This window comes from Melozone crissalis, unplaced genomic scaffold, assembly GCF_028551555.1.
Source record: "Melozone crissalis strain CALT ecotype California unplaced genomic scaffold, PUWL_Pcris_2 ptg000018l_1, whole genome shotgun sequence".
In the NCBI taxonomy this organism is placed as follows: Eukaryota; Metazoa; Chordata; class Aves; order Passeriformes; family Passerellidae; genus Melozone; species Melozone crissalis.
This window is the reverse complement of record NW_026535796.1, coordinates 41,292,497-41,311,351: the sequence shown is the minus strand read 5'-3', so window position 1 is coordinate 41,311,351 and position 18,855 is coordinate 41,292,497. Positions and strand designations below refer to the sequence as shown.

General features: G+C 45.2%; 2 protein-coding genes across 3 annotated transcripts; both read right to left on the bottom strand.

Moving 5' to 3' along the window:
• Window positions 1-255: 255 nt before the first annotated feature.
• Window positions 256-9,309, bottom strand: UBR7 (ubiquitin protein ligase E3 component n-recognin 7). The gene is made up of 11 exons (XM_054275499.1): window positions 9,072-9,309; window positions 8,720-8,853; window positions 8,523-8,583; window positions 7,331-7,426; window positions 6,179-6,232; window positions 4,894-4,999; window positions 3,663-3,847; window positions 3,001-3,132; window positions 2,489-2,651; window positions 1,592-1,653; window positions 256-803 (listed from the first exon to the last, which is right to left on the bottom strand). The coding sequence occupies exons 1-11, from the start codon at window positions 9,234-9,236 to the stop codon at window positions 711-713; spliced, it is 1,251 nt and encodes a 416-aa protein (XP_054131474.1). The 5' UTR covers window positions 9,237-9,309; the 3' UTR covers window positions 256-710.
• A 4,771-nt stretch (window positions 9,310-14,080) lies between these two features.
• On the bottom strand, window positions 14,081-18,142 carry LYSET (lysosomal enzyme trafficking factor). 2 transcript variants are annotated; one of them, XM_054275841.1, is made up of 2 exons: window positions 18,060-18,142; window positions 14,081-16,214 (listed from the first exon to the last, which is right to left on the bottom strand). In XM_054275841.1, the coding sequence occupies exon 2, from the start codon at window positions 16,196-16,198 to the stop codon at window positions 15,803-15,805; it is 396 nt and encodes a 131-aa protein (XP_054131816.1). In that variant the 5' UTR covers window positions 16,199-16,214; window positions 18,060-18,142; the 3' UTR covers window positions 14,081-15,802. The 2 variants fall into 2 exon arrangements, with proteins under 2 accessions (XP_054131816.1, XP_054131817.1); XM_054275842.1 differs by lacking the exon at window positions 18,060-18,142 and adding an exon at window positions 17,621-17,651.
• Window positions 18,143-18,855: the final 713 nt, after the last annotated feature.

Here is an 18,855-nt window from a genome sequence, read left to right as displayed (position 1 = left end):
AGTTTGTAATTTAGTACCTCCTCCTAGCTCTTGTTTTTGTTCTGATGAGCAAATTAAGATCATCTGAATTTTTTTTACCACAGAAATCATCCCTGTCCAATACTAGAAATAAGTTTTTTAATGTATAAAACCAGACAGAACACTGTGTTGCATCAAGCCTAAGCTCTGCTTTCCCATTTGCGAGCAGCCCGGGCAGGCAGCAGCGCTGGCTCAGCCCAGCCCGGCCCAGCCCAGCCCGCCCAGCCCCGGAGGGGCCGCGGCAGGGACAGGGACAGGGACAGGGACAGGCAGCTCCCGGCGCTGGGGCCTCACCGGAATGGCTGCAGCCCCGGGGCAGGAGGCAGAGCCATTCCCGCAGGAGAGCCGGGAGCGCGGGCAGGGCCGGGCGGGTGCAGCACAGCTCGGCTCCAGCCCGGCAGGAACCAGGGGAGAGCAGCACACGCTGCTCCCGTCCCGCCCTCCTGCCCTGGAGACACGGCCGGCTCTCCCGGGAATGCCAAGTCCATCGGTACTGAAATCCCTCTAAGTGCAATGTAAGGATTTGTTAAGAACGTGTTTTAGGTGCTACAAATGAAGGACGTATTAGACAAAATGATGATGTTTCTTGGACAGCTGGATTTTGATGAGAAGCCAAAAACTGAAGATGCCTTTTCTGTTTGCCAGTGAACATTGTTTAGCCAGTTGTCCTTTCAGACCCAAACCCTCTCAGTCTAACTACAGTAGTACTGCATCCTGTTAGTCCGTCGCCTTTTCCGAGACTGAAATTCTTCAAAGAAGTGCTGAATGTCTTCTCTTTTAACCACCTAGGAGAAGCAGCATGAAACCCAAGTTGTGGTGGAAGAGCTTAATTAAAGGATCCTGTTTTATCTCCACACATAATACACAAAGCACAGAAAAACCAATACCCTGAAATTTCTCTGGTACAGCTTTCCTGTTGCACCTCAAGGAGAGGATTAATGCCCAAATTCTATTGTGGGTAATCAAAGAGGGAAATGAGCTCCCCAAGGCAGAACAAAGACATGACCAAAGCTCCCAATGGTATTTTAATGACTTTGGCCTCTTGCTTTTATCATCAGAAAATTTAACACAAAGCAAGATTTTCACTAGCTTGCTTCAGGGTCATTCCAATGTAACTAAGAATGGCAATACAGTAAGTCAGCCAACAAAATGCAAGTGCTACTTAATGATGGCATGCAAATTCCTGCAGGAAAACAACTGACCAGACTGACAATCATGGTCAGTCCTTATTCTTCCAAGGGTTTAGAGTCAATCTAAGAAAAAACAGAAAATTTAGGAGCTTGTCTTCCTGAATATCTTACCTAGAGCAACAGAAGTTTGCTTTTAATGTAAGAATTGCTCTCACTACCTTGCAGACAGATTTCTGTAAAGTTCCCATTATCTCTCAACAATGTCATTAAGGAATTGTCAAACTTGAATGAAATAAAGGATTTCAGATTTCTACTGTAGTACCAGCAACTCCAAGAGACAAGAAAAAACATTACAACAGAACATCATGGTATTCTCCACCCAGCCCTCAGCAGTTCTTTAAAACACATTTTCTTGCAAACAAATTCTGGAAGTTGCACCTTACCGTGCCCTCATCTGCAAACCTCCTGAGATAGTCAGTCAGTTCTGTCTTCAGATCATTGTATTCTGGATGGCAAAGCAAAGGAAAGAAAACAACAGTAAGATACCCAGTTTTAGTTTAACATTGGCTCAAGAACACAACTTGTTCTACTTCCTCTTGTCATTTGTTAGGCTTACTTCAGACAAATCTAGGTTTGAATTAGAGTATAAATAATAATAATGATGTAAACATGAGAAGCCTAACAATTTATGAGACTAACCTATGCAGTGTGAGTGTCTGTTGGGGTTGATTCCAGAGATCAGTGAGTGAATTAGTACAGGTAACCAACAGACTGGCCCTGCTCCCAGCTTCCCCCACACAAGCTCGTGTGGGGCGTGGTGGGAAGGCCCAGCCTGCAAGGGGGGACTGGGACACTGTGACACTGTGACACTGTCCTTGCCAGAGTGCAGAGCCCTGGCTGGAGCAGAGAAACAGCTCCAGGTGTAAATCACCTCAGCACTGCCTTGTCACTGTGCTCTGCAGCAGAGCCACAGGGCACGCCTGGCTGGCACTCCCAGCCAACAGGAGATTGCCAAACAACAGAACAGGGTAAGATAAATCAGCCAGACAGCAGAAGTTCAAATTAATGTTTAAATATTCACAATAAATCACTATCATCACAGTACCTAAGATGTTAAACAGGGTGAAAGTTCACACACCATCCAGTGTCTCACTGTAAATTAAAGTTGTAATGATGGGCCAGAGAGGACCAATCCTGACTGAGGTGTGCAACCTGTCATACAGCAGTCTGCATGTTACTTCAAAAATAATTTGACACTACACACTATACATCAATCTCTTGTGGCAAACTGTTCAGTTGAAGTGTGTTAAGGGAGACTCTAAAAATGAAGTTGTATTTACCACAGATGAGTTCCACTTGCTGCACTCTGTTCATGCTGTTAAGGGTGTCCATTAAAGGATCTCTCCTCTCTGTCTCTTGGTCACTGGTACCTTTATTTTCATAGGCCAAGACAGTGTCACATTCATCTGTCAGGAACTGGACTTCAAGCTCTGAATACATTTTCTGGAGAATGAAGTAAAACTGATGTGACAAAACTTCTCAGATGGAGGTGCTCTCCCCCAGTGTTTCAAAATCTCCTCTTAACAACTTCCAGTCAATACTGGATTAAAGCAGCAAAGAAAATACAAACATTTAGAAGCCCTTTCCTGCTATATTAATCCCACAGGATTCAATGTGACTCTTTAGATGGAATGAAGGGAGGTTTCAGCATTAAGAACATTCACACAGATTTTACCTAAAGCTTCTCCTCAGTGATGGTGTGGGAGCTCCTCCCTGCCTGTTCCACATGTGTGATGGTAATGAAGAGAACATACATACCAAACATACATATATATGAAGAGAACATACATACCAAGCAGTCTTCACAAGTGCATAATTTGCTCCTCCAGTTGGATGGCCAAAAGGTGGCAGTATCTTTTTTTACAAATGGCTTGCTTTGGAGCTCTTTCAGCTTGCAGATGGGCTCCTCACTCTTAGTAACTACCTGAAATAAAAGGAGAGTGTTCAGTACTCCATAATATCACTTCAAAGAGACCCTGTTCTTTTTGGCATGTCCTTCTCCTTAGGCAAGAATTTTCTTTTGTCTCAAACACATTTATTTTTATAAACAACCTATATTACTATCCACATGAGAATTCTGATGTGGTTTCAGCAATTTCCACGGGAAATTTCTGTATAAATTTTCTGCAATAACTGTAAGTATTTAGGAACTCAGAGCTGGACCATCGTGCAAGTGCAGTTACACCACATACTGGAACAAACAGAAGTCACCTCAGTGTACTGGCCAAGTGGCTGAGAAGAAGGGACAGATGCAGCCCATCTGCAAACAGACATTACACCTCTCAACAGCCCTGCTCCACAGCTCACACTGTGCTCCACAGAGACTGCAGGACTGAAGAGGAGCATGGGAACAGACTGAACACCCTTCCCTGAGCCTGCACAGACTGAGGTGGGTTTCACTTTGATTGTCAGCAGCATGAGGATGTGCAGGTCAGAGCAGAAGGCACATTTTACCTCAGGACAGGCAGACCCAGAGCTAGTGGATGGCTCACTAAATTGTTCCGATTGCTTTTCCTCCTTTGTGTCATGGTGTTCCACTCCACCTTCTTTTTTTATTTCTTTCTTCTGCTCTTCACTTTCCTCTACCTTCAGGACAATCCCTTCATCTTCAAGGGAGCTCGCTTTGGTCAAAGGAGGAACTGGAAGACAGATACCCACAAATAAAAATACTGTGCCAGAAAAAGTACAGGTCACTACAGGCATTCTCTCTGCTTCTCCTATTCTAAAACACTCTGCTTCCCAAAATCTAAGCCCTAGGAGAGGGAAGAGGGTATTTCAGAGTTCTTCACTACAATGTTTGTCCTTCTTGACACCCCTTGCTGGCTATCACAGTTTCAGTAACTGTCATGTGCTTTTTTGTCATGTGACTGTGTTGGAGTTTTTCATTTTCTCCAAACACATCTCAAAAACACCACCACAGATTAACTACACTAATCTCTTGTTTATTTAAAACAAGTTTCTGTTTGATGCCAATTCAAGTGTGTGCCCTGTGACAAAGCTGGTTAGAAGGAGGAAAACCAAAACCAGACAAACACCCTGTTCTGTACCATTTACATTAGAAGGAAAAGAACTCCAGGTAGCCATCCTTGAAAATACCAGTGAAATTTTGGGCACATAAGGAATCTATCAGCAGCTGACAGAAGCAGTAATTTTAGGACACTGTGAGAAATTAGTTCTTTCTACAGAATTCAAGTCATCCATTCTTTTAAGTCCAGAGAGCTGGCGTGACCACAGGGAACATGTGTCCTGAGCACAGTCCCAGCCCTACCCAGATTACTGTTAAACATATTCATTCCAGGGCACTCTATCATTCACTCTTTGCTGCTCAAAGTGTCTGTAAGAAGTGTTTGTCTCACTGCTTCCCTTAGGATGGCTCTTCAGTTCTTTGATCCAGTTTAGAAATTAAGTTGCTTGACTCAAGTATTAAATCTTCACTCATTTTGTGCTAGACATCTTTGATAAAGCAGAAGCAAGCAGCACTGAATCAAGACTTAAGAATGAAAGCTGCTGGGGTTTTTTTACACAAGTTACTGCCACCCCTCATGTTCCACTGCTGAAGGTGATTGCCCAATACAATTAATATTATTTTTCCAACCACTTAAAACCAGTATTATGTCATTAACCAACCATGTATGAGAAATACATGCTCACAAAGTACTGGCTCAGATCTCTTGACTTTCTTTACCTGCTAACTGGGATGCATAAGCCCATAGGAAATGGCAACGTTTCATGCAGGCCTGGCACACCATTTCATGGAAGTCTCCACTTTCAGGGGGAACTGCACCAAGATGCTGTCAGAAAGAAGTGAGCACACAGAACTGAAGCATCTATATTGATCACATACTGAACTTGAGAAGAATTCAGTCCCAAAGCTGTCCATAAATTGATGAGAACTCCTTGGGCAATTAAAAGCACTTAGTGGCTTTCTTCTGAAACAGCCTTTCAGCAAAGCTCACAGTATGCAGCACAACACTCTTCCTTCATACACTTAATACAAAAGAAGTTTATCTACAAGAACCCACAATTGAAGCCAATCATATTTTTTTTACTCTTTGATCCTGCAACTTCAAGCATGGAATTTCACTTGTGCTCCTCAAGGCACAAGAGGCTGAATCCTTAATGCTTACCCACTAAGTAGGGCACCCACTGCAGTGCTTGGCTGCTTTCAAAAGACTTCCCCAAAGTTTGGAATCAAGAATGAACAGCACAGTCTGTTCCTTGCTGCTTGAAGGAATAAAGAGTTTAAAAGACATTCTTTTGAAGGAAAAACGATTCAGATAGTTGATAATGATGTGCCTCAGTAAGAATCTTTTCCTCACCAACTATGCTGATTAGAGTTTTCTGTTGCAGAAAGAGCTGTTTGTCGGGGATGAGCCATTTGTCGGGTGCAGGGAAAACTTGGGACGCTCAATATGAGATCAGCAAGCTCCGTTTATTGAAGAGAGCATCAGACACTTACACAGCAAGTAATGAGCTCATGAATATTCTGTAATTTACACCGTCCACTGGCCACACCACAACATCAGCTCCTCCCCATTCCTCAGGGGTTACATCTCTCTTTTCTCATGTCTCTTTCACTGTTTGTTATCATACTCCAGCTGGGCCCAAGGACACGCTATCTTGCAGGTGCAGCACTTGGAATTAGCCACGGCCTTGTACTTTTCTAATTCTTAGCTACTCTCCCAACAGTTTTCTAATTAAGGAGACAGTCATAAAGTTATTGCTTTATTCTGCAGTGGTAACCTTCAAAAAGGTAGGACTCTTCCCAGTATTTTTAACTGGAGTGGACAGCAGTGCAAGAGTAGACTTTCAATGCTCCTTTGCATAAGCTGAAAACAAACGCCTTGGAGCTCCTGTAATAATCTCCTTCGAGAAGTACAGCACACCTCCCAGGTAAGAATCACCACACAAACCTAAACACCAACTCCATCCTGTGCAAATGGCAGTTCTGCTATTTATAGTTTCCTTACCCTTCCATGGAACCAGTCTTCACAAACTACGCACTGGATCATCTCATCTGGAATCTAGATGAACATTCATGTTATTAGCATTAACAGCAACCTCCAGAATCTCTCACCAGTCTCAAACCATGCAAATTCTGCTCAGTGAACTGCATTTCCCTCTTCACCCCTCACAGGGAGCTGCCATTAGTAAGTAGTTAGTGCTTTGTTGGCCAGTTTGCTCCCCTCATGTTCAACAGCACAAGTCATCTCTCTCATGACTGAGGCTGTGAAATCCCATTTATTACTACAAAACCAGTCTTCCCAGCAGGGCAAGACTTTCTCACAGAAAGGTGATAAAAGTTGATACACTACTAGTATCCTTCATCCTATAAACAGAAATGCATGGACAGCTCAGCAGAAGAAAGATACTGATATTCACACTGTCATCAGGTCTGTGAAAAATGCCAGAATCAAACTTAACTGGACACCACACAGGACAGTATGAAATGCTTTGTTATTAAACAACTATTAATTATTTCTTTAGAAATGTTTTTAGCTGCCTCTGAACTTGAGAGAGGGGGAGCTTATAAAATGGGATTTTTTTGGTATTTGAAAGACTTGTGCCTTCCCTGTTCTTTACGACACCTGATTCCTGTGACTGCAAACAGCAGCATGCACATGCAAATGCAGTGCTGTGTTTTAGCGTTTCAGAGAGACAAAAAAGTGTTCTGGCTACCACCTGGGACTGTAGCTAGTGCTACAGGACAGGACAGACTCTCCCCACCCCAGAAGCCTTGCCAGAGCAGTGCTGCAGGCACGGGGAAGCACATTCTGATCTCTCCTATCACATGAAATGCATTTATTCTGCACTAGGCCACATTTCTCAAGGTTGTGATAACCCTGTCCCCTAGGGGAACTCTGCAACTTCAGGGAACTGCAGCACCATTTTGTCCAAATGATGACTTGTCCTCCTCATCTGTGTCTAAGGCATAAACATACTTTACTATTAAAAAAAAATTATCAAGTAATTACTTCACATGACACATGAAAACCAATATGGAACATAAGATTTGTTGAAGTGGGATCTTCCTTGAAAAGCAGCTCAGTGATCACCCTTTACACAGTATCTACCATGAACACCATCTATATATGATTGCTACTGGATTTTGTATTTCTTACCTCATCTTCAGGATCAGGGTAAGGTCTTTTACATGTACAGTACAATCCATAGAAGTTGTCATTATATTTATTTCCTGAATTCACCTTGCCCTTTTCCTAGGAGTAAAGAGAAAAAGTCTCAAAAGACAACACAGTAAAAAACTAAAGACAGTAAATGACAAAAGACAACCATTTCTGTTCCCTCTTAATTCCTAAAACCATCATTATTTTCAGCAGCCTGAATATATAAAAAGAAATATATTCTCCAGACACCTCTGCTTTACACTGAGCAGCAGATAGGGCACATGAGGAATGCTAAAGTTCAAAACTAAAGAGGAAAAGCAGTCTGCTCACCCTTGTAGCAAATGGCAACCATGGTGACAGACAGATTAATGGACAGATGCTGAAGCTCACTTAACCTGTACAACTGAATTTTCACTGAACTGAAGCAGAAGGAACAACCACCTGATCCATTTCATTGACTCAAGTGAGAAATGGTAACATCTTAAATTATCACAGGTGTCTGTAGGGATCACTGCACTGTGACTTTGCTCTGGATCTATTTCAATTCTCCCAGCACAAAACAGGCACACACAAAACCACTGTCTGTTTCAATGTTTGGACAGCTATTACCCTGGGAGCACCAGTGCAAGCAAACCAAGCAGCATCCTGTTGCTGCCTCACAGAAGACTGAGACTGCCAGTTAACTGAAAAGTTCAAAATGCCCACCAAGTAGAAAAGTAGAGGCAGCTTAATACAGTAAAAAACCATCCCATCAGTAAGCTCTGGTGACAAACTATTAGGGCACTAATGCCATCACAAAGAAGGAAAGGGAATTGTCCCTCTGACAGCAGCACAGCCTTAATCTTTCTTAATGCAACTGCAAAATTGCATCCCAAAAAGGTTATTCTGAAACAGCTTAAAGCTAATGAGATGTGTCAATGCAGAAACACCACAACCTGCTCCTGGAGGTGCGCTGGCCATGGATGCAGAACTGCTGCCTTCATGGACGGCAAGGACCAAATGTTCCTTCTGCTGCCAGATTTCCCTTCGGTCCCTCAACAGTTTTACTCCTTGCTGTAATATTCCCATCTTTTCTAACTTCCTGGGAAGACTGGAGGTGTCACACGAGTCAGCACTGGCTGAGGCAAGGCACCACCCGCCCAGGACTGTTATTCTGACTCCGAATGCCTGAGACCTGTCTGAAACTTACCGGCAGTAACTTGCACTGCAGATTTTTGAACTTGCTATTTCCACAGTCACAGCGGAAATTCCTGGGAGAGAAAAACGTGGCGTTTCAGGGTTTATATGAAGTGAGAACACGCTGGGTTTCGTACTCCGAACAATCCGCAGCAGTTTATCAGGAGCCACGAGGCTCCTACACGGCCGCTCCCGCCCCCTCGCCCGTACCTCTTGGTGTAGAGCTCGAAGAGGCGGTGGGTGCCGTGGCACTCGTAGCTGCAGGCCAGGCAGATCCCTGCGGGCTCGGCGCCGGGCGGTGTGCAGGTGCTGCAGGCGTACAGGGCCTGCCGCTTCACCGCGCCCTGCGGGAGACACCGACCGACCGACAGACAGACAGACAGACCGACGGACCGCGGCGTGAGGGGCGCTGAGGCGGGGGGGCTGCCCTGCCCCGCCCCGCCCCGCGCGCCCAGGCCCCGCCCCAGATCGCGGCCGCGCCCCGCCCCTCGGTTACGCCCCTGGTCACGCCCCGGGCCCAGGCCCCGCCCCCGACCCCCGAGGCCCCCGGCCCCGCCCCCACCTGTGAGTAACTGCAGCGCTCGTGGTCGCTGCCCCCCAGCACGGCCCGCGCTTCCTTCTCCAGCTCCTCGTTCTCCGCCAGCACCTCCGCCAGGGACACCACGGGTTCCTCCGCGCCGCTCCCGCCGCTCCCCGGCTCGGCGCCCTCCGGAGCCGCCGCCTCCATCGCCGGGACGCGAAGGCCGAGGAGCGCGAAGCGAGGCGGGAAACGCGGGCCCGAGGAGGCGCCAGGGGGCGCCACAGCGGAAGCGGAATGGCGCGCGCCCCACGTGACCGTGGGCGGTGTGTCACGGCGGGGCGGGGCGGCCCGCACGTGACCGGCGGGGCGGGCACATGAGCGGCGGGCGGCGATGGCGGAGCTGGCGGCCGAGACGGAGCCCGAGCCGGGCCCGGGGCGCGATCTGGTGGCGGAGCTGCGGGGCCGCGACGGGCGGACGCGGACGGTGCGGGTGCCGTACCCGGCGGCGGCGGAGGGCGAGGCCGCCCAGCTGCGCGGGCTGCGGGCGGCCCTGAGCGAGCTGCAGGAGCGGGTGGTGGAGCTGCTGGCGCCGCTGGTGCAGGAGGAGCGGGCGACTGCGGGCGGCGCGCGGCGCGGTGAGTGGCGGGGGGGGCGCGCCGAGAGGGCTCCGCCGGCCCCGGGGCGCCGCCCGCGCCCCGCACCGTTCACCCGCGCCCGCCCCAACTCCGGCAGGTGCTGCCGGGGATGACGACGACGACGACTACAATGAGGAGGAGGAGGACGATGAAGGCGAAGACGAAAACAACGTGGACGCGGCGGCGAGCGGCGATGACCCTCCCGTGAAGCGGACGAAGGTGCAGCAGCCGTGAGGGCGGCGCTGGAGGCCGGGCCTGCGCCCGGACAGGCTGTACCGACTGTACCGACTGTAAGTGTCCCGGGCCCGCTGCACGGAGCCGCTCCCGCCGCGCTGCTGCTCCCGTTTAAATTCGAAATGTCCATCCCGACACTGCTTTAATACGGAAGCCTTTCCCAAAGGGATGCGCCTGGGTGTGAGCAGCGTGTTGCTTACAGGGTGCCAGTGTTATGCTGGCACCAGTTTTTGTAAACTAGTTGGCAGATACAGACTTTTCTCACAAATCTTCTGATTGGTATGTTTTTTAATAACTTATTTTGAGTCACAGTATTTCTTCATGTGACACCACTTTTAAAATAAAGCAATAAAACCTGAAAAGAGTTATTTTGTCAAATATGATCTTTAAAAGACAGCTTGTGTTTGTATGGAGAAAAAGCAATATAAGACCACTATAAGTATCAAAATTAACAAGCATGTATAGGACTGTGCCTGTTCCTGTACAGTCGTACCGTGCAGGATTATTTTTGCCTATCATCAACAAGGTTTGGTCACCTGTCAGTCAAGAAGCTTCTGTGAACAGGTATAAAACACCCTTGATAGTCATTTTATAGAGCATAAGGCCTAAGAGTTCTCTAGCAGAATTTAACTGCCTGAATGAATACTGTGAAAAGTACTTTGGGGGGTTATTTTCATTTTCTTGTGTTCTCTGGGCACAGTTTGTTTATATATTACGGGACCTGAGCAAATCTTGAGACTTACATATGTAGGACAAAGTGTGGAAATAAATGAACTTTTATGAGGACAAAATTGTCTGCATCCATTTGAAATGCAGGGAAGAGCCAGAAATGAGGTCCAGTAGATGTGTCCTTGACATTTATGTACTCAGATACTCTAAGATGCTCTGTTGGCAGATGGGATAGAAGCAGAACTGAAAAGACCAACTCAGGTTGTACACCTGTTTTCCCTTTTCCTCCAGACAAACCTTCCAGAAATGGTATGAACTGTCTAATGGCTGATTAGCAACATTTAACATTAGGCAAGAATTTGTGGCCTTTACCTATGAACTGTGTAAACACTCCACTGGCATGTCTTGGACTGAAAATATTTGGTCTAAAGCAACAGACCCTAACTTAGCACAGAAGTGCAGGTAACATTCTAATAATGGGATGCTTTTTTTTTTGGTCAGCCTGGACACAGGAATATGCTGCACCTAAGCTCCAGAAAATACCAATGATCATTGAGTCAAAAACTTAATATTCAATTTCTGCCTTTAAAGAATCCTTGCTAGTCCTTGTAGCTACCAAAACTTTGAAATTACAAAAAGAGCACTGGAGCTTCAGGGAATCTTATGCATCTCTTGTAGGTTGGCTTGTGGCAAAAGTGCCCTGACTCAACAGACTCCATTTTTCTGAGTGTTGGCTTGGGAAGCTTTAGTGTGATGTGGTTCCCTACCCTCCCAATCCCCTACAGCTGTGTTCTGAACCCCATCTGGAGAGCTCCATAGTTATCTGTGGCCCCGAATTTTAGGCAGAGGAGGTAAGCCTCAATGGAAAAAAGATGCTGTATTCTTCACCTCAGAGAGAGGCAGTGCTGTTGTACCTAACCAGCCTTCAAGGGGGCACAGAACAAGCTCACCACATCTGCACTGCTCAGTGCAGTTTATATGGGCACAGAACGAGCTCAGCTCACCACATCTGCACTGCTCAGTGCAGTTTGTATGTCTTACTGATAGAACTTGGTTTATCTGGCCACAGGGAGCTCAATGGATTTCCTCACTTAAATAAAGGGGAGAATGCTGTTGTGTTTGTATGGAATTAAAAGAGCTGATGTGATACTAAATTCTTGGTGGTTAGATGATAACCAACTACTTTTAGTAGTTACAAAACATAACAAAAAATGCCAAAGCATGTCTCCTTCACAAAGACTGCGATTATATGACGTACTCTATTGTTATTGTGTTGAAATGCTGAATTGCTGGTTCAAACAACTTCGAGGCTAAATTCATGAAGGTTGCAGTGTGCTGAGTTAAAAAAAAGCTTTAAGTCTCAAGTATGCAAGGCACTCAGATAGCTCTGTGAGGGAGAGGAGGTAATCCCATTATGCCCAGTAATTGGGGCATTGTCTAAAAGTGCAGTGCCTTTCCTATCTCCCAGGAGAGGGATCCGCAGTCATCACTTTAATGAAAGGATTTGAATGCCATTCACCCATGGCAGCCCATCTAAAAGGTAACTTATCCATAAGTTACCATCTTACCACCCATAACTCCATCTTCAAAGGTAACTTATCCATGAGCTATCATGAGTATCAGGTTCTCTGTGAACTACCCAGTAGTCTGGGATCTGGGACATCATGGGCCTTAACTTGGTGACTGGGTGAGCACTCAGCACTGTGAACACCTGAGCAGTTCTGCACCAGCCACATGGGCTAGACATGGGCCCTGAGGGCTGAGTTGAACAGCTGCACCTTCTTATGGCTGGCTGTAGCATGTTCTTTCTTCCCAAAGAAACCTGCACCATCTTTAAATAGAACTAAGATAAATCAGTTCTTAAAATTTAACTACACAATAAAATCATTAAACTGCTTTTGTGCATTAAGTCATTTGTAGAAAAGTGGTTCTCATCAAAGACTGTGACATAAAAATCAGGATTTTTTAAAAAAACTAGTATGAGAAACTAAAGAGTGTCCTTTTAAGAAAATAATGGACCAGGCAAGAGAAAATAAGGAGAGTTAATATGTATTCTGCAACAACTGGAATATTTTGTTCCAGGGATAAATCAATCCTCATATTTTTAATTTAAAAAAGGAATCAAGTTTGCAGTCCTACTTTGCTGCTGGAAGAAACATGTCATAAGGAACACATTTTACTGTAACTTACTTCTGTCCATGCAGCCTCATGTTATGCTCTTCATTGGACCTGCTCCCCCTTGGACCTGCTCCCCCATGGCAGGAATGAAAGGCTCAGTAGCAATTGTGGCAGACACATTCCTGAGATGGGAAGGGACTGTCAGGTAAAGGTCAAGCAGCTAAAGAAGAAGAAAACATTGAGACTGCTCAAGTGATGTTCAAGCAGTCTGACAATGCTTTATCTTGTGACACAAATGAAAAAAAAGAAATCTAGGGTAAGTGGCATACAGATGATCATTAATCACCCTCGTGTTACAGCTACTCACTTTGTTGGCAGAACATTAAAGCTCAGAATGTTGCAAAACTTCAAGCCTGATTATCCCAAAAGTTTGTATATGATGTAATTTTCTGTTACAGACAGGTGTTTGGTGATTCAGATAATCAGCCTTGACAATACTTATAAATTTTCGGAATAATCAAGCTGAAAGTTATTTCACTACTTTTTTTTTTTTTTAATACTACAGTAAAAACCAATTGATCATTCATTTTTATAGTCTTTCCTTTATTTACCCTGTTGGTAAGCTTCTACCTGTTGATGTTCCTCTGGTGTCAAAAATGCTGGAAGCACCAGCAGAGCTAACTTAGCTCTTCTCCTACTCTCACTGTCTAATATTTGTATCCACTATGTTAATAGTTCTCCACTGCTGCTTTCCCCTTTAAGCTCAAATGCTTACACACATAGCATTTGCTTGAATCAGACTGTGTGTTTTTCTGTAGTTAGTTGCAAAGCAATGCCTGTCAACAGCTGGAATCCAAAACCAGGCCTTTGATGGCAAAGTCTATGAACATGAGCCCCAGTTCTGCAAGCCCCCGCCATGGCCAGCACGTGCTCCACAGCCAGACAGCTCTGGTCACCCCACCAGGCCTGCCAGTGAGTTTGCTAAGGGTCACATGCTTGCATGACAGAAAATGAGGTGGTTCTTCCTATCATTTTCTATTTTGGATGCTTCCTCTTATGTGCTTGGCTCTTTGAATAGTTCCATCTGCATACAATGTAACTGTTCAGTTTAAAACTAGTGTGAAGTTAAAAACAGTCCAGCCAGAGGTATCTCTCTCACACAAGAGTAAAGAAACAAGGGGATTCGTTTCATCTAGCAAGCCCCAAATTTCAGGCTACAAACAAGTAATTTAGGGCACAGAGCATAAGAGGACAACAAAAGATGAACTGAACACACACACTGAGGGAAGGACATGAGCACAGGCTGCAGCAACTGACAGCCAGCACTGCTGCCTGCCACCAAACATGCAAAAATACCCCACTAAACCAAAACCAAACAACAGAAATGAAAAGCTATTGATGAGTATCTGCATTAATAGACATGTGTTTACAAACATTGAAAAGTTTTTATTTTATAGATAAATAGCATGGTGATTTTAAAAGTTGAGAAACAATACAACTTAAAAGCTCTGACTCCCCAAGATACTAACTATTAGTCAGAGTTTATAATTTACTCTTACTCCAGCACAGTAAGATGGCAGCTTCCTCCTTTTCATATTGCACTTAGAACTCAAACCCTTCTTGCAAAGGCTACATTGTTTTCAGGTCCTAGCACCAATGCTGACAATTGAAACCAGTGTCTCAAAGTATCTCCAAGTGCAAACAGAAAGTTTAAGGTATTGGAACCGCCATGCTTAAAACACAGCAACAGTGAAAATAGTGTTCTCTTTCCAAAGCAAGAGAAAGACAACTTTCCAGGATTCCCTCAAAGCAGTCAGAAATAGATTAGCATTTGTGATGATTAGATATGGACAATCACATACAGTTGAAATTATAGTCAAGGAGTTTAGCTCATAATTCTTTTGAGCCTACTGCTTCTGAGAAGTGTATTTTGCACTGTTTTCATATTTGTTACTTCCATCATGACTGGGACAAAAATTTAGTTCTCAGAAGAAACAAAAATGGACAGAAAGAAAGAACAGATTCAGTCTTATTCAAAATATGCTATTCCAAAATAGCACTGAAAAATAGAAGTTGAAACTATGGCAAAGAAATCTCAATGGAATTTCAGTACGACTGAAGAAATTTACATTCATTACAAGAATGAGAAGGTACCTTACTTCTTTGAATTTCTGGAAGAAACATGATTATCTGTCCTACAACCTGTTAGTAGCATCCCCCAATCAGTTAACTTTCCCAAATTCAAAGTTTTTCCTAATATATCTGTTCTCTTGGAGCACAGTTTCCCACAATGTCTGAAGTGAAATTGGAATGGCCATAAATTTCAGTAACTTGTAATTTTATCAAGGAAGATGATAGGAGACGGAGACACAAAAGAATTTTTGTGCAGACTACAAGCCAATGCCAGCATAGACTGCTTTTGATGTTGTAGGAATAGTTTAAAGCACCAAGCTCCAGGCCTATGCCACTCCTCACTGCCTGCCTACTACAGTGTGGGACTGTTGTGACTGAAAAGTAGCCTACCGCAGAAAAAAATGTACTTTTTCCCTTTAAAGGTTTGCACAAACTTTATTCTTTGCTTCATGTTTTTGTATCTAAACTTATTTTTTAAAAATTCATTTAAAACAGCACTGATGTAGATAATAAAAAAAAAAGAAAAAGCAAAGAATTGCGTTAAGTGCAGCTTTTATAATCACGTTCTTAATTTCTTTTTTCCTTTTACATTTACCACAAAAGAAGTATCTTTTCATTGATTTCACTCCAAGGGAAAACATAGGAAATCACTTTTTTGCACAGAGGAGTAAAGTTGTGGACCAGAAACTTGTTTCCCCACAGGACATTTCAGATGGAGAGTTGCAATTTTGCATCATTAAGGCAAAATGAGGAATACTTCCATCACATGTCACACAGGTCTCTCCCACTCTGGCAATCGGATAGATCCATAATTAAAAACCTTTGTAATTACTTGTTTGTTTTAAATAGAAAACAGTCATTCTCTTCATTGCTTATCAGTTTGAAAGAAAAGGCCCCTTCCGGCCTTCACCCAGAACTTCAGTCTTGTGATTAGATCAAGCAAATGCAATTGCTTCCAACCAGCAACAGAAACTAGCAGTTGAGCTAAGTGTCAATTAGTTGTAATCTACTGATCTGATTAGAGGCCTTCACAAATGTTTGGTGCCGATTGCAGATAACAGCCAAGCAGATAGGAATGATGCAATACCCAACAGTTTTGGGATCAGCTCTGGTACAGGAATAGAGGAACAGGAACATCTGTAAGTACGGTATTAAAAATATTATCGTCCACAGCCAGAAGGGCAGGGATAGCAGTCGGACTTTTAAGGAGTGTGTCCATGTGGTTCCTTCCTGTGGCTCCTTGGGGTGCTGCTGAATGTGCTCCAGTGCCAGTTTGTTGTAAGTCTCATTGATTTCAAAGACATAATAAAAAGCTGCAGCACTGGCTAACAAGTACAGCCCCACGCCAATCCAGCCCATCCTCTGGCGGAAGTTCATCATTCTCCATGCTCTGCACCTGCAACAAAAGGTGACAGAAACATTCAGTACAGCTTGCAGAGAGAGGCAACAGATGAACCTTGGTTTGCACAAGTTAACTTTCTATAACTTTTCATTGCACATTAGTTAAAACACACACATCAATTTCTGAGTTTTCTCTACATCACAGAAAATCATTGCTCTGCCAGCAACAGGTAACAGGCAACAACATAAGAAGCTCCACTGATGGCTCTGGGTGGTTTAGGGCCTGCTGGCTATCAGGATATTCCTGGCTTAAGCCAGGTACTCAGGGAGCAAAACAAATGTCATCAATTGGGTAAGTTACTTACCCCATCTGCCCTCAATGCCTCTACACATAGAGATGATGTAAGATTTTCTATAAATAAGCAAAGTTTGGAAAGTTCTTTGATGCCAGTAATGGTACCATCACTGCGTGTCTGTGGTGCAGCAACATCCTTTTCCATTAAGCCCTAGCTGAGTGCCCATTTATGAACCACAGAAAGGGATGTTTTCAATTTGAACATGAGGTTCATGGCTTAGGCTGCACTAAAGAGACATACTTGCACAAATTATTGGAGGCCCAGAGACACTACTGGGCTCAATTTGAGCTGCTTCAAATCTCCAGCTGGCCACATGGGTCAAGGTGACTGGAAACACTCTTCAAAGCAGTCACTAACAGTTCAGCTGGAGTGTACCTCCACACAAATGAAGTCTTCACCTCTTCCAGTCCAAACAGCCCTTGCACAGGGCAGGGAGAACTACTGCTTCTCTGCACCTGATTGGGGTTCCCCAAAAAAACCTGCTTTTTCAGACCTCTGGGCTTTTACCTTTCATACCTTTTCCTACAGAGGGGTAAAATCCATATATGTAGTGCTGTTTTAAGAAAATATATCAGGCCTTTAAAATACCACACAGAAATACTTATTGAAAAATGAATTATGCATAGAAAACAGTAACAATTCATAGAAGCATGAGAGAATTTACCATAAATGATACAAAATCATGACACCATTCTAAATCACCCTTTCTGAGCCAGACTAATCTGCCAGTTTTGTTGGCAATCCTGATTTTACATAACTGAGGGATATTCTCAAGCCTGACATGACAGAATGATCAAGACAGCCCTAGAGAAATTGTTCTGGCCCTCAGACTCCTGCATTCATGGTGGCTAAAAGAATCAAACATTCAGGGACACAAATACCTGAGAAGGAACAGTAAATACCTGAAAGGGAACAGTAAATACTTGAGAAAGCTGTTGTGGATTTAAGTAATGTCAACTTCTCGTTCAGCTGACCCTTCTGCATAACTCACCTGCACGTTTCCCTTTATTACCCGAGTCAATAGGTTTAGTAGAACAACTGAAAAATCGTTGAAAGGAATTGCTAATCTGTAAGGTAAAAACTTGAACGCCAGGTCTGCGTTTACCCGCTAAACAAGCCGCTGGCTGTTTTTCCAGCAGTTCGGCATATCCGAGCTGGCTCACGAGTTGTCGCCTTCGAGGAAAATAAACCGTCACAAGGTATGTACATACTGAAAACATAAACACTATCAAAACAGCAGCAGATTTAAGCAGGTAAACATCAGCGCGTTTTGATCCTGCCCTTGAGCAGCAGCCAGAAGAGGAGCCTTAGCTCCCGGTTATAACGAAAGAGGCTGAGCTAACAGAGTCTTCTCATTGTTATTCTCCGTTTTCAGACCCAGCTCCAACTTGCAGCTTTTGGGCACACCCGCGACGGTTCTCGGACCCTTCAGCCCACAGGGGCTCTCCTCCGGCGACCCCCGCGCACACCGCCCGCCGGACCCGCGCTCCGGGCGAGCCGCGCTTCGCCGCCGCGGCTCCTTCTGGGCGCCGGCAGCTCCTTACCTTCCTCCGGCCGAGAAGGAGGGAGCGGGAGGGCGGCGGCGGGCGGCCCGCTCCCCTCAGCCCGCGCCGCGGCGCCGGGAGGCGGCGAGTCCCGCGGGCCCGCCCCGCTGCCCGCCCGCCGCCATGGCCGCCCGCCGGCACCGGCACTTCCGGCTCGGCCCGACGGCTGCCGGGGCGCGCGCTGCATCCGGGGCGGGCGCCTTGGCCGGCGGCCATCTTGGCTCGGGCGCGCGCCCCTCAGCGGCCGGAGTGGCCTCGCCCAAAATGGCGGCGTCGCCCTGAGGCCGCGCTCCGCTGCTCGCGGGGGACGGACATAAAGTGTGCTTCCCTGGTGAGCCCGCCGAGAGAAGTGACAACAACGATTACTAAGGAGGTTATAACAGAGACTGAAACAGTCTAGCAAGTGGCAAACGTGTAGTGAAGCCCCAGTATATGCTTATACATAAACATGACGTAGTGGGTTATTTATATAAAATTAAATTATCAGGAGATATTATATGCTTATTATCCCATAGCAACGGGGGTTGGGAACAGGTGATCTTTAAGGTCCATATGTCTCTATGATCTAGTGGAGAAAAGCTTTTAATGACGCTAAAAGATGGTTTAAATTGACAGCACAATTACACGCTCAGGTGTGTGCTATGGAATGACGGCGATGATGTTGGGAGAGTTTGTGAGAACGTGTTCGCCTGAATTCAGGAACTGGGACGTGAGCTCCGTTAATGCCGGTTAATGCTGAAACTTCATTGTGTTTGCACAGAAGTGAAACCTGTTACAAAATTGTATCATAAAGTCA

Bases quoted from the DNA above. Each gene is read 5' to 3' on its own strand.
- LYSET (XM_054275841.1), bottom strand. From the start codon at position 16,198: ATGATGAACTTCCGCCAGAGGATGGGCTGGATTGGCGTGGGGCTGTAC.
- UBR7 (XM_054275499.1), bottom strand. From the start codon at position 9,236: ATGGAGGCGGCGGCTCCGGAGGGCGCCGAGCCGGGGAGCGGCGGGAGC. The intron at 5,000-6,178 runs GTAAGGAAACTA...TCTTTCTGACAG, and splicing joins AAGACTGGTTCCATGGAAGG to CATCTTGGTGCAGTTCCCCC. The intron at 3,133-3,662 runs GTAAAATGTGCC...CTTTTATTTCAG, and splicing joins CTGGGTCTGCCTGTCCTGAG to GTAGTTACTAAGAGTGAGGA.